This window comes from Chiloscyllium plagiosum, chromosome 19, assembly GCF_004010195.1.
Source record: "Chiloscyllium plagiosum isolate BGI_BamShark_2017 chromosome 19, ASM401019v2, whole genome shotgun sequence".
In the NCBI taxonomy this organism is placed as follows: Eukaryota; Metazoa; Chordata; class Chondrichthyes; order Orectolobiformes; family Hemiscylliidae; genus Chiloscyllium; species Chiloscyllium plagiosum.
The window spans coordinates 4,326,091-4,343,441 of NC_057728.1; the positions used below are offsets into that span (position 1 = coordinate 4,326,091).

Consider the following 17,351-nt stretch of genomic DNA (forward strand, 5'->3'; position numbering starts at 1 on the left):
GGAAGTTTAAACTTTACCTGAATATCTATACTCAGTGAAATGAATGTTTAAACATTTCATTGTAGTGGGATTCAGTGTAACTGGGTTTTAAACATTTCGAGGTTATCTGTACTCAATGTAATAGAAGTTTAAATATAGCAAGGGTATTTGTATCATTGTAATGGTTTAAACGTTAAAAAGGTATCTATCCAATGTAATGAATTTAAACATTAGGAGGGGATCTGTACTCAGTGTAACTGGAGTTCAAACATTACAGGGATATCAGTACTCAGTAATGGATGTATAAATATTATGAGGGGATCCGTACTCTGTAATGGGTTTCAATATTATCAAGGTATCAATTCTCAGTGCAATGCACTTGACATTACGAGCGCATTGGTACTTACTGTAATTGGCCTTTAAGTATGACAAAGGTGTCTGTACTCAGTATAATGGAGGCTTAAAATTTGCAAGCGAATCTGCACTTGGTGTAATGGGAGTTTAAACATTATGAGATTATAAACAAAAGAATCCCAAAAGAATTGTGGGTCCTGAAAATCAGAAACAAAAACAAATTGCTGTAAAAACTCAGCAGGTACGGTAGTGTCTGTGGAGAGAAATCAGACACTTCAGGTGCTGTGGCCCTTCTTCAGAACTGATGGTAGCTCGGAAAAAGTTGCTTTTTATACAGAAAAAAGGGTGGGAGGGAGGGGTTAAGAAGTAAACGATAGGTGGAGATAGAGCCCAAAGAGAGAGAAAAACCGTTGGTCAGACAAAGGAGTGGGTAATGATCTGGCTAGGAGAGTGAATAGCCATTACTGGAGACTGTTAGTGGCTAACAATAGGCAGTGTGTAATAGCAGACCATGTGATAACAAGGCTTGGTGTGTGGGGGTTGGGATAAGGGCATGGGAAAAGGTGACTCAACTCCTAAAATTATTGAACTTGATGTTGAGTCCTGAAGGCTGGTGAATTCCCAAGTGGAAAATGAGGTGCTGTTCTTCCAGCTTGTACTGAGCTTCGCTGGAGCACTGCAGCAAGCCTGAGACACAGATGCTGTCCGGGGAACAGGGTGGTATTTTGAAGTGTAAGGCAATTGGAAGCTCAGGGATTTTTTTTGCAGACAGAACTCAGGTGTTCTGTGAAGCGCTCACCCAGTCTATGCTTCTTTTCCCCAACGTAAAGGTGTGTGGCGCTGGAAAAGCACAGCGGTCAGGCAGCCTCTGAGGAGCAGGAACATAAGCCCTTCATCAGAAATTAGGCTCTTGGGCCAAGTCCCCTTGGGCCACAAGCCTCATTCCTAGCTTATGCTCGAAACATCGACTCTCCTGCTCCTCGGATGCTGCCTGACTAGTTGTACTTTTCTAGCGCCACACTTTCGGACTCTGATCTCCAGCATCTGCAGTCCTCACTTTCTCCCACGTTGCAGAGGAGACCACATTGTGAGCAGTGAATGCAATTGATTAGATTAAATAAAGTGCTGCTTCACCTGGAAGGTGTGTTTAGGGCCATGGATACTGAGGAGGGAGGAAGTAAACAGACAGGTGTTACACCTTCTGTGGTTGCAGGGGAAGGTGCTGTGGGGGAGGGGCGGTGGGAGGAGCGGGGGGGGGATTGGTACTGTTGAGAGTGAATGAGAAGTGAACCAGGGCATCCCAGAGGGAACGGATCTTGTGAAAGGCTGAGAAGAGAAGACAGGGGCAATATGTGTCCGGTGGTGGCCAAGGTATAAGCGAGGGTAAAGCACTCAGTGTAGTGAAGCTTTAAGTGCTACAAGGTTATCTGTAATTTAGGTACTGGGCATTTAAACATTAGAAGGGCATCTAGACTCTGTGTAATTGGATTTGTACTTTACAAGGGTAGCTGTACTCAGAGTAAATGGGTTTAGACATTACAAATGTATCGCATTTCAGTGTAATGGGTGTTTAAACATTCCAAGAATATCTGTACTCAGAGTTATGGCTTTGCACAATACAGGGGTATCTGTACATAGTGCAACGGGTTTAAACATTACGACTGAATCTATGCTGGCGTAATGGGGAGGTGACTGTCTAGTTGTATTAGTACTAATTTATTAACCCAGGTTTGAATCTGCCATGGCAAATGGTGGAATTTGAATTCAATAAAAATCTGGGATTAAGAGTCCAATGATACCAGTGAAACTGGTGCCGATTGTCAGGAAATCTGGTTCACTAGTGTCCTTTAGGGAAGGAAATCTGCCATCATTACCTATGTGTAACCCCAGACCCACAATAATGTGATTGATTCTCAACTGCATTCTGGGAAATTAGTGATGAAACAAAAAATACTGGCCCTGGCCAGAGACAACCATGTCCTGTGAATGAAAACCAGAAATGTCACAGGGGCGTGCGTATGCACTCACTGAAAAATATTTAAAAATTACAAAAGCATTTTAAATGAGGTTTAAGCCTCAGGAGGGTTTCTGCATTTGGTGTAAAGAGTTTAAATATTAAAGGGCTGTCTGTATTCAGTGTAATGGTGATGGTATCTCTACTCAGTGTGGTAATGTTTTAAACATTACTATGGTATGTGCATTCAACTTTGCACCTATTTTAGAATCCAAACCTCCAACTTGATGAAATTAATTTTTCATAGCGACAGCAGTTCTTGATGCGTGTGACATTTCACTGGATTTACAGGGACTTTCTCTGGGCAGTTTTCCCAGTATAATTTCCAACCATTCCTTTCAGATCGGAAAGATGGGCAGAAATCTGCTCGGCAGCAACTGAGAGAGGCACTGAAGTCTGCGTTCACACCGACAGCTTCACAGAGCAAGCTAACGGCCTCCATCTTGGAAAGCCATTGTGAGAAGAACCTGAGGGAGGACAGGGACTATGGCGAGGAGGCGAGTGATTGTGACACTTCAGTGGACAGCACCTTTTATGGTGAGTTGTGTCTCACATAAGTCAGGGGTTTTGAGCAAGAAGGTAAGGTTAGAGAAGCTTTAAAGCAAAGTGAAAACAGGCAGCACAATAAATGGGGAAGGATCTAGTCAATAGCTCCTTTCGAGAGATGTAACTTGGTAGGTAGACATTGAACTTGACATGCACTATCTGTGGTGCTGTAATATAGGGAGAGTTAAGTATCTTAACCTCTATACGGTTGTATACTGGATAGGTATTCTGGTGCAACAATCCAGAGGGATGACAACCCAAACCCTGCCAAGCTAGGTCAGAATTCAAGCTTCATTTCATCTAAAAGAAAGCATGCATCAGTTACAATCAGGTTTTGGCTAAAGAATTAAACCAAAAAGATCAACCGATTTTGACACAGGTTTTTCTGTTTCTAGTCAGTCTTCCGTTCTTTAATCCAAGGGACCTTTATGACATCCCAGAGTTGCCCCAAACACCTCCAGTTGTTACTTGAAGAAAAATGCTTTTAGACTGACCCACATTCTTGGTCCAGAATTGTCTGCCCAGTGCCTTGAAAGCCAATCTTTCTGCACTTCTCACATCTACCCATCAGAAGGACAACAAAAACAAATCTGACCATGTGCCCTTTTATGCGAATCAGAACAGAATCCCTACAGTATGGAAGCAGGCCATTCAGCCCATCAAATCCACGGCCACCCTCCAGAGAGCATCCCACCCAGATATAACCCCCTACTTTATTGTTGTCTTTCCCATGGCTAATCCACCTCGTCTGCATATCCTTGGACACTATCGGAAATTTAGAATGACCAATCCACCTAACCTGCGCATCTTTGGACTGTGTAAGGAAACCGGAACAGTCAAAACCCATGCAGGTTTGTGAAAACGTGACACAGTCTCCTGAGTCTGCAATCAAACAGTGTCCCTGGTGCAGTGAGTGCTAGCCACTGAGGCACATATGAGCATGCATACAAATTAAGAGCCGAGCTAGGTCATTCAGTCATCCACCATTCAATAAGATCATGGCTGATCTCCTTGTTTGTTGAATTCCACATTGTCATCTATCCTTTAACTCATTGCCTAAGAAGAATCTATTTAACTCCTCCTTAAAAATGCTCCATGACCCCATATCCATCACTTTCTGAGGCACAGTCTTCTTTAAGCCACAAAACACTCCAAGGGAAAAGAAATCACCACATCTCTGCCCGACACTGGCTAACTCTCAGTCTAAAACAGTATCCCATTTTTCCGGATGCACCCACTACAGGAAACTATAAACCTCAATCAAATTACTCCTCGTCTTCTGAATTCTACTGAAAACAATCCCAGTCTAGCTAATCTTTCCTCATGAGACAAACCAGTCATTCATTCCAGGTATCAAACTGATACATCTCCTCTGAACTGCTTTTAATGCATTTACATCACTCCCTAAGTAAGGAGAGCAAACTGCACCCATTGATCGAGATGTAGTCTCACCAATGCCTTGTATAACTAAATCATAACCTCCTTACTTTTATATTCAATTCCTTTTGTGAGTAAGGCTCACATCTCTTGTTTAACCTTCTGGATTATGTGCTGTACCTCCTTGCTAACCTTTCGTGAGTCATGGACAGGACCACCGAAACCCCCCTGTGCCTCAAAGCTGTGGAGTTATTCTCTGTTTAAGTAGTACCCTGCTTCTTTATTGTTCCTGCCATATTTCACATTTTCTCATGTTATTAGGGAATTTGACCTTATTTGCAATTAAACAAAACAACATATTGAGTGCCATAATACAGATCTCCTTCATGTATTTGTCAGATTAAGCTATTCCAATCAATTACTGGGAATATCATGGAGGAGGGGATGGAATAGGTTTTGAAATCAATGTAAAAATAATGTGTAAAACTGATCCAAGATTCTCTATCACCTTCAATACCAATACCTTAGGTACGAATAATCCAGGTGGCATAGGTACTTTGATATAGCTGCTCAGACCCAAACTTTTATCTTACTTAAAGGCAAGTGTATGGTGCGGTTCTCCAGATGCGATTCGATTGGTTACACTACTCGACTTTAAATAAAACACATTTTATTCTTATCCTACAGTTAAAATACCAGCAAAAGAAAGAAGAATTGGTGTCTAACTTTAACTCAATTGGAAAACTTAATAGAAAAATAGTTATTTAACTATTAAACCACTCAGCACCTCTGTCTTAGACTCACTTCACAAAAAAAAAACAGCTTAAAAGGCGTATCTTAAAACTAGAGCATCATCACACAACCGAGGCTGGAATCAAACCGGGGTCCTCAGCACTGGGAAACAATGCTTTTAACCACTAGGCCACCATTGGGATTTCCAAATGTTCACTGTAAACACGGATAGTCCAAAATGGGCTGAACTTGCACAAACAATGTCATTGCACAGAGTCTGTCTTTTTGAGAATGCAAGGCCTGTGCGATAATCGGGTTATTTTTCTGCTGTCTCCCCCCCAGATGAAAGGAAGTCAAAGCGAAGAGTACGGACAACCTTCAGCACAGAGCAACTCCATGAGTTGGAGAAGATCTTCCAGATCACGCACTACCCAGATGTTTGCACACGGGATAAACTTGCAGCTAAGATTGACCTGCCTGAAGCCAGGGTTCAGGTCAGTGTCAGGTGCTTGTCTTTTCTTAGATTAGATTCCCTACAGTGTGGAAACAGGCCCTTCAGCCCAACAAGTCCACACCGACCCTCCGAAGAGTAATCCACCCAGGCCCATTTCCCTCTGACTAATGCACCTAACACTACGGGCAATTTAGCATGGCCAATTCACCTGACCTGCACATCTGTGGACTGTGGGAGGAAACCCACGCAGACACGGGGAGAATGTGCAAACTCCACACAGACAGTCGCTCGAGGCTGGAATCAAACCTGGGTTCCTGGTGCTTTTCATTCCTCTCTTGAAGAACCTGAGGAGATAACAGTGGGCATTGCCAATCTAATGATAGCCTGTCCCATTACTCCAACATGGTCCCCAGCAGTAAGCTTCAGGCAACAAGGGTGGCATGGTGGCTCAGTGGTTAGCACTGCTGCGTCAGCGACCCATATTCAATTCTACCATCGGGTGACCGTCTGTGTGGAGTTCGCATGTTCTCCTTATGTCTGTGTGGGTTTCCTCCCACAGTCCAAAGATGTGCAGGTTAGGTGAATTGGCCAACTAAATAGCCCATAGTGTTAGGTGCATTGGTCAGGGTCGGTGTGGACTTGTTGGGCTGAAGGGCCTGTTTCCACACTGTAGGTAATCTCATCTAAAATCATTTCTTTCCAAAATGAGGGAGAATCACAGAATTCTCATGGAAGTGTTACTACACAGGAGAACATTGTATCTGCATGGGCTCTCTGAATGAGCGCTTGCCTTAGTTCCACTCTCCTGCCCTCTCCCTGTAATCCTGCAATTCTCCCTTTTCAGATAATAGCCCTTTTGAATACTTCAATAGACAGTTTGCAATCCAAAGCCTATCCACAATTACCTGAAAACTTGTTGCTTTTTTGCCAATTGTTTGACATTTCTGCCCTCTTATTCTCGGTACACAGATGGAAACATCTTTTCTTGTTCCACACTGCCCAGGCCTGTCATGATTTTGAATCAGATCTCCCCTCAGCCTTCGCTTCACCAATGAAAAGAGACGGAACGTCTCCAGTCAATCTTCGCAGCTGACATTCCTCACTCTTGGAATGTGGTTCAGGAGGCTACACTATGCCTGCACCCCTAGAGTCTTGAACACAAAATTGAGATTAATATTCCAGTGTGAAACTAAGGGGAGTGCCACAATATAGAGAAGGTGGTGTCACAGATCATAGATCATAGAGATGTACGTAGAGTGAAACAGACCCTTCGGTCTATCTCGTCCATGCCGACCAAATGTCGCAACCTAATCTCGTCCCACCTGCCAGCACCCGGCCCATATCCCTCCAAAACCTTCCTATTCATATACCCACCCTCTGCGTGAAAAGGTTGCCCTTTAGGTCTCTTTTATATCTTTCCCCTCTCACCCTATACTTATGCCCCTCTACTTCTGGACTCCCCCACCTCAGGGAAAAGACGTTGTCTATTTATCCTATCCATGCCCCTCATGATTTTACAAACCTCTATAAGGTCACCCCTCAGCCTTCGACACTCCAGGGAAAACAGCCCCAGCTTATTCACCCTCTCCCTATAGCTCAAATCCTCCAACCATGGCAACATCCTTATAAATCTTTTCTGAACCCTTTCAAGTTTGATAACACCCTTCCATTAGGAAGGAGACCAGAATTGCACACAATATTCCAAAAGTGGCGAAGCCAACAGAGATTGTTGTGTTCATTGGTTCAGATGCTGTATGTTTGAGCCACCACAGATTCTGTGGTGAGAATTCCAAAGACTCATAAGTCTCTTAGGAAAAACATTTTTCTCATCTTGATGCAAAGTGGCATCTCCTTTACTAGGCTCCCCAACTATGGGAAATGCATACCTGAATGTATCACATCTATCCCTGCATGTATTTTATAGATCTCAAGGAGATCCCCACTCATTCTTTGAAATGCTAGCGAATACAAGACCAATCTCTCTTCACAGAACACAGTCTTGCCTTCTCAGGAACAGGCTTGGGGAACCTTCATTGCACTTCCTCTGCGGTAATAATGCCTTCCCTGTGAAAAGGAAACCAACACTGCAGGTGTAGTCACAGAATTCCTGAAGCAAACTTGAATGAAGGCCTTCTGGCCTAGGACCTCTACCACTGAACCACAAGAGCCCAGACAAATGAATTGTCTTTAAATACTACACATTGCAAGTGCTTGCAGAATTTCAAAGGTTTAATTGAATAGAAATGTTTTTCTTTCTGTTAAATATCATGCCTTAAATGAAAACTCCTCAGATGATGCTTCCTAATGTAAGAGTTCACCTGCATATTTGTCATTAAGTTAGGATATTTAGTGGCAATTACCTCAGATGGAACACCTTTGGTCTGTAGTGAGCATCTTAATGCAAAAGATTGCATAGTCTCAGACAGAATCTGTGAAAAGCTGGTGCTTCACTTGTATTTTGCATATTGCTAGCTCCTGTCAAGCATCTACAGCATCATCTCTCCACATAGGACAGTCCTGTTCCTTGCTGATAGCAGTAAGCATCAAATGTCATTGCACTGAACATCACTATTTGCCTCATCCATGCCGTTCAGAGCTGCACATATATGCCAAAGTGGGTCTTGACCACACAACTTCCCCGAGGCTAGTGAGGCCAAATTAGTTCCTTACCATCCGACAGCACATGCTCTGCGATCCTAAACTTAACCAAGACCAAGCAGAAAGGAATTGTTAATGTCTTAGTCCTGTTTGCTTTCAATCAAACAGATTTGGTTCCAAAATCGCCGAGCAAAATGGAGGAAGTATGAGAAGCTGGGGAATTTTGGTGGATTGCAACACCTCACTGAGGTAGATGTGGTTCCTGCTCCCAAGTCTCAAACCGAGGTAAGTGTGTCTGACTGGAGCAATTGCTTGACAAAGAAAGACTAAGGTTCATCTAGGTGATACAATAAAAATGGAGACTTTGACCAATCATAACAATCAAACAGTCTACAGCAAAGCCTATATATGAGGCATGTAAAAAGCCCACAGTGGCAAAAGCAAACTTGGGTTCAAAGTCACTTGATCCTTCTTGGACACCACGTTACGTCAAATATTATGTCCCAGCATATTCTGAAAGAAATCCATTCGCATTGCACTTTAGTGAGTCAACACTGACCATTTCCAACATCCCCTGAGACTGTCTCCTCCACAACTTGCCCACTGACTCATTGAAATATCGAGCAGTTCTTTCCTGCAGCCTTAGCCTGGTACATGAGAGTTTCTGAGCCTGAACTTGTTGAAATCATAGCCTGTGAGATGCAATCCCCCAGAGACAGAACCCCAACTTTCCTCCTCTGCGCTCACTATCCATTAAGCACAGCGGATAAGATCTATGTTTAGCTGGGCCAAAGACAGGCTTGATTGTTGAGAGAGATGGAGGTCAGACACCTCAGAATAAAATCAATCTGAGAGGCGCAAGACTGTATGATAAACACGAGATGCTGGGAGCATGGGTTTTGATTGAGTTCATGGTTAGGAAGGATGGGATATGGAATGAATTAATCCTTATTGTTATCCAATCTCCCTTGGCAAGCAGTGTGTCCTTTGGTTGAGGGTAAAGGTCACGAACCGACTGACTTTAAACTAAGGTTCCCCCATATTGAAAGCAAGCTGTGGGCTGCTTCAGCAACCATTAAGTGGGTCTTCTGCACTCAAGAGCTGCCAGCTAATTTGATTAGCCGCAGGTTACAGCAGTCCCAGCAGTGGCAGATCTCAGGGAATGGAGGGTGCTGCCAAGTCTGCAGGCAGTCACAAGATAGAGGCCAGGAGTGGGTCCCGATCTCAGACAATCCAGGAGTTTTGGACAGGGATGGATCGTGTGGGCTTGAGAAGGGCAAGGGGAGGTGAGGATTTTGGAAGACAAGCAGGCATGCCAAAAATGGGTGAGTGGCATTTGGTGTGGGTGTCTCGCTCCAATGCAGACAGCTCACCCCCTCACACCACCTCACACCACCTCACACCCCCTCACACACCCCTTCCTTTTCCTCCTCCTTCTTCTTCTTGGATGGTGAATAAGCAGATTTTCTACCCTTATCTGCCTGCTCACTCTAACCGCGTGACGCCGTGGATAGTATAAAAATCGGCTCAATTGGTTTATTAATTAGTTCAGTTGCCAGCAAATGACATTTTTCTTCAAATGAGGCAGACTGTCCTTTTTCGCACTTGCCCAACCACAGCATGATGCGTGAGGAGCATGTTAGCGCTCAGTTCAGAACATGACATAATCACATCGGGTTTCACGCGTGGATTTTATGTGGAGGAGCCCCAACTTTCATCTGAAAATCCTCACCTGCTCATCCCCTCCGTCCAATGTGTGACCATTTGTTGAGGCTTGGGATAAGTACTCGTCAGATTCTTCGTAACCTGCCCAGAGTCATGGAGTCACAGAGATGTACAGCACAGAAACAGACCCTTCAGTCCAACTTGTCCATGCCGACCAGATATCCTAAATCAATCTACGCCCATTTGCCCCATGCTCCTCTAAACCCTTCCTATTCATATACCTATCCAGATGCCTTTTAAATGTTGTAACTGTACCAGCATCCACCACTTCCTCTGGCAGCTCCTTCCATACGTGCACTTTGCATGAAAAAGTTTCCCCTTAGGTCACTTTTTAATTTTTCCCCTCTCACCCTAAACCTATGCCCTCTAGTTCTAGACTCCCCCACCCCAGAGAAAAGACCTTGTGTATTTATTCTATCCATGTCCCTCATGATTTTATAAACCTCTATAAGTTCACTCCTCAGCCTCCAAAACTCCAGTAAAAACAGTTTATTCAGCTTTTCCCTATAGTTCAAACCCTCCAACCCTGGCGACATCTTTACAAATCTTTTCTGAAACCTTTCACAACATCTTCCCTATAGAGGAAACCAGAACTACAAACAAATGTTCCAAATGTGGTCTAACCAACGTCCTGCATAGCTGCAACATGACCTCCCAACTCCTATATTCAATGCTCTGACCAATAAAGGAAGGCATAGCAAATGCCTTCTTCACTATCCTTATGACCAGATACTGTACTTTCAAAGAACTATGAACCTGCACGCCAAGGTCGCTTTGTTCAGCAACACTCTCCAGGACCCTCACCATTAAGTATATAGGTTCTGCTCTGTTTTACCTTTCTAAAATGCAGCACCTCACATTTATCAAAATTAAACTCTGTCTGCCACTCCTCAGCTCATTCGCTCATCTGATCAAAATCCCTTGCAATCTAAGGAAACCTTCTTCGCTATCCACTGTACCTCCAATTTTGGTGTAAACTTACTAATTATACTTCCTATGTTCACATTCAAATCATTTACATAAATGACGAAAAGCAGTGGACCCAATCCTTGTGACACTCCACTGGTCACAGGCCTCCTGTCTGAAAAATCAACCCTCCACCACCACCTTCTGTCTTCTACCTTTGAGCCAGTTCTATATCCAAATGGCTAGTTCTACCTGTATTCCATACGATCTAACCTTGTTAACCAGTCTACCATGAGGAACTTTGCTGAACGCATTACTGAAGTCCATGTAGATCACGTCCACTGCTCTCCTCTTCGCTATTTCTTCAACAAACTCAGTCGAGTTAGTGAGACATGATTTCCCACACACAAAGCCATGTTGATAATCTCTAATCAGTCCTTGCCTTTCCAAATACATGTAAATCCTACCCCTCAGGATTCCCTCCAACAACTTGCCCACCACCAATGTCAGGCTCACTGATCTGTAGTTTCCTGGATTTTCCTTACCACGTTTCTTAAAGGTATCCACCATGTTGGCCAACCTTCAGTCTGCCGGCACTTCACCTGTGGCTTCCAATGATACAAATATCTCAGCAAGGGAACCACCAATCATTTTTATAGCTTCCCACAGATATCTAGGGTGCACCTGAACAGGTCTTGGGGATTCATCCACCTTTATGGGTTTTAAGGCATCCAGCACCTTCTCCTCTGTAATATGGACATTTTCCAAGATGTCACCATCTATTTCTCCGCATTCTATATCTTCCATGGCCTTCTCCACAGTAAACAATGATGCAAAATACTCGTTTAGTATCTCCTCATCTCCTTCAGGTTCACAGGTAGGCTCAAAGATAGGAGACAGAGGTTGGTGGTGGAGGGTTATTTTTTCAGATTGGAGGCCTGTGACCCCCACAAGAATCGGTGATGGGTACACACTACTTTTCGTCATTTATATAAGTGCTTTGGATGTGAGCTTAAGAGGTATGGTTAGTAAGTTTGCAGATGACGCCAGCATTGGAGATGTAGTGGACAGTGAAGAAGGTTACCTCAGATTAAAACGAGATCTTGATCAAATGGGCCAATGGGCTGAGAAGTGGCAGATGAAGTTTAATTTAGATAAATGCGAAGTGCTGCATTTTGGAAAAGGAAATCTTAGCAGGACTTATACACTTAATGGTAAGGTCCCGGGGAGTGTTGCTGAACAAGGAGACTTTGGAATGCAGGTTCATAGCTCCTTGAAAATGGAATCTTAGGTAGATAGGATAATGAAGAAGGCATTTGGTATGCTTTCCTTTATTGGTCAGAGTACTGAGTAAGGCAGTTGGAAAGTCATGTACAGGACATTGGTCAGGCCTCTGTTGGAATATTGCATGCAATTCTGGTCTCCTTCCTATCAGAAGGATGTTGTGAAACTTGAAAGGGTTCAGAAAAGATTTATAAGGATGTTGTCAGGGTTGGAGGATTTGAGCTATAGGGAGAGGCTAAATCGGCTGGGCTGTTTTCCCTGGAGCATCATAGGCTGAGGGGTGACCTTATAGAGATTTGTAAAATCATGAGAGGCATGGATAGGGTAAATAGACACCACCCATGGGGTGGGGGAGTCCAGAACTAGAGGGCATAGGTTTAGGATGAAAGGGGAAATATATAAAAGAGATCTAAAGGGCAACTTTTTCACACAGAGGGTGGAATGAGCTGTCAGAGGAAGTAATGGAGGCTGGTACAATTGCAACATTTAAAAGGCATTTGGATGGGTATATGAATAGGAAGGGTTTGGAGGGGTATGGGCCAGGTGCTGGCAGGTGGGACTAGATTGGTTTGGGATATCTGGTCAGCATGGATGAGTTAGACAGAAGAGTCTGTTTCCATGCTGTACATCTGTATGACTCTATGACCTGACATATGTTTCCTTCTTTTTCTTAATCTAAACCTCAATTTCTCTAGTCATCCAGCATTCCCTACACCTATCAGCCTTGCCTTTCACCCTATTAGGAATATACTTTCTCTCGACTCTCGTTATCTCATTTTTGAAGTTTTCCCATTTTTCAGCCATCCCTTAACCTCCGAACATCTGCCCCCAATCAGCGTTTGAATGTTCTTGCCTAATACCATCAAAAATTGGCCTTCCTCCATTTTGGAACATTAATTTTTAGGTTCTGTCTATCTTTTTCAGCAATATTTGAAAAGTAATAGAATTATGGTCGCTGGCCCCAAAGTGCTCCCCCACTGACCCTTCAGTCACCTGCCCTGCCTTATTTCCCAAGAGTAGGTCAAGATTTGCACCTCCTCTCGTCGGTTCAACTACATATTGAATTGGAAACTTTTCATGTACACACTTCACAAATTCCCTTCCATCAAACCCCTTAACACGCTGGAAGTCCCAGTTTGGAAATATAAACTCCCCTACCATAACCACCCTATTATTCTTACAGATAACCGAGATCTTCTTACAAATTTGTTTCCCAATTTCCCAATGACTACTGGGGGATCTATAATACAATCCCAATAAAGTGATCATTCCTTTCTTATTTCTCAGTTCCATCCAAATAAATTGCCTGGATGTATTCCCAGGAATATCCTCCCTAAGTAGAGCTGTAATGCTATCCCTTATCAAAAACACCACTCCCCCTCCTCTCTTGCCCCTTGCCGACCCCCTCCTCCGGCTGTATCCTTCCTGTAGCATTTGTATCCTGGAACGTTAAGCTGCCGATCCTGTCCATCCCTGAGCCATGTTTCTATAATTGCTATGATAGCCCAGTCCTATGTTCCTAACCCTGCCCTAAGTTTATCTGCCTTCCCTGTTAGGACTCTTGCATTGAAATAAATGCAGTTTAATTTATCAGTCCTAACTTGATCTCTGCTTTGTTCCTGCCTGCCCTTAGATTTGACTTGCTCCTTTTCAGAACTATACCAGTCTCAGACTGATCTCTTTCCTCACTATCCCCCTGGGTCCTACCCCACCACCTTGCTAGTTTAAATCCTTCAGAGCAGCTCGAGGAAATCTCCCTGCCAGTATATTAGTCCCTTTTCAATTCAGGTGCAATCCGTCCTTCTTGTACAGGTCATTTCTATCCCAGAAGAGATTCCAGTGATCCAAAACTGCGAACCCTCTCCTCAGCCACACATTCATCTGCTCTATCCTCCTATTCCTATCCTCACTAGCTTGTAGCGCCGGGAGTAACCCGGATATTACTATCCTGGAGGACTGCCTTTTCAAATTTCTGCCTAACTTCCTATATTCTCCCTTCGGAATTTCATCCTTTTCTCTTCCTATGTCAGTAGTTCCAATGTGTACAATGACCACTTGCTGGTCCCACTACCCTTTGAGAAGATTCTGTACTCTCTCTGGGACATCCTTAATCCTGGCACCAAGGAGGCAACACACCATTCTGATTTCTCGTTGTCAACCACAGAAACATTTGTCTGTGCCTCTGACTAGAGAGTCCCCAATCATAGTCGATTGCTTGGAACCTGACATACTCCTCATTACATTAGATCCAGTTTCGGTACCAGAAACCTGGCTGCTCATGCTACATTCCCCTGAGAGTCTATCGCCCCCTACATTTTTCAAAACAGCACACTTGCTTGAAATGGGGATAGCCACAGAAGACTCCTGCTCTACCTGCCTGCCCCCTCCTACTTTTCCTGAAGGGAACCCATCTACCTGACTGTATCTGCAGCTTTTCTCCCTTCTTATAACTGCCATCCATCACACCCCCTAACTCCTGTAAACTCCTCATTGCCTCTAACTGCTGCTCCAAATGATCTGTGCGATCTGATAGGTTTTGCAACCAAGCACATTCACTGCAGACATAATCATCAATAACATGGAAACCCTCCCTAATCTCCCACATCCGACAGGAAGAACACATCACTCTACTCAGCTGTGAGTTTCGCTGTTTGTTTATTTTTCTTAGATGCACTCCTATGTCCAGAGATACTTGAACTCGAACAGCAAAGGCAGTATCTGTGCAGATTCACTGCTGTGTCAGGCAGCACTGTAGGTTTCTTTCTTTCTCTCTTTCTCCCTCACTGATCATGTGATCTCTACTTTTGTCTCTTTTCCTCCTTTTTACAGTGCCGTTGTTTTGATCTTTATTTTACCCCCAAAGTTCCAAAACAATGCAACAACTTATAAAAGAGTAATTACTGCTCCTGGAATTTGAGGAAATCAGCTCCAACACCTAAACTACCCCAAAAAAGGAGCAGCTCTTATGGCCACAATTTTTTCCCATCTTCCATCTTGAATTACCCAGAATCCTCTTTCAGACTTAGAGTCATAGAGATGTGCAGCACGGAAACAGACCCTTCGGTCCAACTCGTCCATGCCGACCAGATATCCCAACCCTGTCTAGTCCCACCTGCCAACACCCAGCCCATATACCCATCCAGATGTCTTTTAGATATTGCAGTTGTACCAGCCTGCACCACTTCCTCTGGCAGCTAATTCCATACATGTACCACCCTCTGAGTGAAAACGTTGCCTCTTAGGTCTCTTTTATATCTTTCCCCTCTCACCCTATACTTATGCCCTCTACTTCTGGACTCCCCCACCCCAGGGAAAAGACTTTGTCTATTTATCCTACCCATGCCCCTCTTGATTTTGTAAATCTCTATAGGGTCACCCCTCAGTCGCCGACGCTCCAAGAAAAACTGACGTAGCCCTTTCAGCCTCTCCCTATAGCTCAAATCCCCTAACCCTGGCAACGTCCTTGTAAATCTGTTCTGAACCCTTTCAAGTTTCACAACATCTTTCTGATAGGAAGGAGACCAGAATTACATGCAATATTCCAACAGTGGCATAACCAATGTTCTGTACAGCTGCAATATGACCTCCCAACTTCTGTACGCAATACTCTGACCAATAAAGGAAAGCATACCAAACGCCTTGAGGAGAGAATCTGACTTGCACCATTTCAGCACATCCCCCCCATTTTTAAAATGGCTGCTAATTTTTTTTTAATATTTGCCCTCATCAAGAAGTTCCAATAATAAGTTATGTATTCTTTTGCACTAAAATCTTGTGCTTATCTTTCTTTGCAGATTTCAAATGCAATAGTAAATAAAGCGTCGATGGCCCCATTGTTATTGAACTATTACCCCCACATTCCAGAGTCTTGGACATCGATGTTGGCTCCATACTCCTCAGCACTGGCACCACTGTCTGCAGTAGATCCCATCACCATGTCAAAGCTCCAGCCTCATTTCTTATGGGTTCCGCCATACCATGTGCCCAACTCTACTGGGCTACAGTGGGACGTGATGTGTAAGGGCCTCAGAAGAAACTATTCGAAATAAAGTTGGCCACCAAAGGCTAGAACATGCCCCCAGCAAATCCAGGAGGCCAGACAAGATGCAGAAAGGCTTTTGGAGACTCACCTTGAAGTAACTTGGTCTTTTGCATTGTAAATATGTTTGTCCAGAGGCTATTATTGAATAATAGTCAAAAGGTGAGGTTACGGGGAGTCCCCAGTCATCACCCTGAGAACTGTGATGAAACTATCCTCACTAGACTAGTGGCGTGGAGGCTCTCAGAATCCATGGTTGGCTCAGGATGAGACCTGTGGAGGTCTTGATGTGAATTAGTTGGAAGGTCCTGGTCAAGTCCTTTCATAACTCTTTCTTTAACTCCTGCTGTTCTCACATATTGAGCCCTCCCATTCCCCATCAGACTGTGTAGATACTCTTCTCTCTCTCTCTAACTACCTTAACAGGCATAGCTTTCAAACAACAGGATTTATTTCCCAAATGTGCAAACCTTTCGCCATGGAAGAAGAACGTTATTGTGAATGCTCATGTCTGTCCGAGCTGGATTCTGACCTGGGTGCCAAAGAAGAGAGTCATATTGGAATAAAACACAATCCTATTCACGTTCCTGTCCTGCAGAATTCTTTATAGTCATAAATGAGTGTGGGAAATGGGCAGAAAGCTGAGAATAGACAATTTCTCTATGATTGGGATATTGTTTGGTATAGCACTGGTTATGAGAGGGTAATGAAGGAGCATTTGACTGGAGGCAACAATGAGGATAAACAGCTTATGGATTGCGGAAAAAGGAGGGCTAAGAGGCTGAATAGGTCTGACCTTTATCTATGAGTATGCATGGAAAGTTACCACAGGGTAGGTACATTGCAATGAACTCGCTGCTTAGCCCCGCTGTTGTTAATGCCATCTGTGTTGATAATGCTAATCTGTTTATGGTATTTGATTAAATCTGTCGGATCAGAACTGAAATGAAGCTATTGTATTTGAGATGTAGTTGGGTTTGGCGCTGTCAAGTCTGCAGAATGCGAACTTGCCTTGATCAAAGATGGCACAGATCCAAAAAGAATGGAAGGAGCAAAAACAGAAATTGCTGGAGAAACTCAGCAGGGCTGGCAGTATCTGTGGAGAGAAAGCAGCATTAACATTTCAGGTCCAAAAGGAATCTGTTTCAAACTCATATTTTTCTTTCAAATGTCCAATTGTAATAGTTCTGTTGTTGCTGTGGCTGAATCTAACCGAGTATAGATCATTGTGCTATGTGCAGATATTCTGTGCTACTTAAAAATCCCGAAAACGTTTGTTAGGGATGAAAATACAATTGCAGTACAGCTAACAAATCTACTGACATTTTGCCCATGACTGCAGG

The 17,351-nt window shown here is 43.7% G+C and overlaps 1 protein-coding gene across 1 annotated transcript; it reads left to right on the plus strand.

Moving 5' to 3' along the window:
• The first annotated feature begins 1,016 nt into the window (after nucleotides 1-1,016).
• On the plus strand, nucleotides 1,017-16,911 carry LOC122559473 (intestine-specific homeobox-like). Its single transcript, XM_043708953.1, has 5 exons — nucleotides 1,017-1,065; nucleotides 2,690-2,884; nucleotides 5,345-5,496; nucleotides 8,223-8,339; nucleotides 15,764-16,911. The coding sequence occupies exons 1-5, from the start codon at nucleotides 1,032-1,034 to the stop codon at nucleotides 16,016-16,018; spliced, it is 753 nt and encodes a 250-aa protein (XP_043564888.1). The 5' UTR covers nucleotides 1,017-1,031; the 3' UTR covers nucleotides 16,019-16,911.
• The last annotated feature ends 440 nt before the right edge of the window (nucleotides 16,912-17,351 follow it).

Excerpts from the sequence above, each read along its gene's own strand:
- LOC122559473 (XM_043708953.1), top strand. The coding sequence starts at position 1,032 with ATGCTGTCCGGGGAACAGGGTGGTATTTTGAAGT. Across the intron at positions 1,066-2,689 it reads ACAGGGTGGTATTTTGAAGT|ATCGGAAAGATGGGCAGAAA; the intron begins GTAAGGCAATTG and ends CATTCCTTTCAG. Across the intron at positions 2,885-5,344 it reads AGTGGACAGCACCTTTTATG|ATGAAAGGAAGTCAAAGCGA; the intron begins GTGAGTTGTGTC and ends TCTCCCCCCCAG.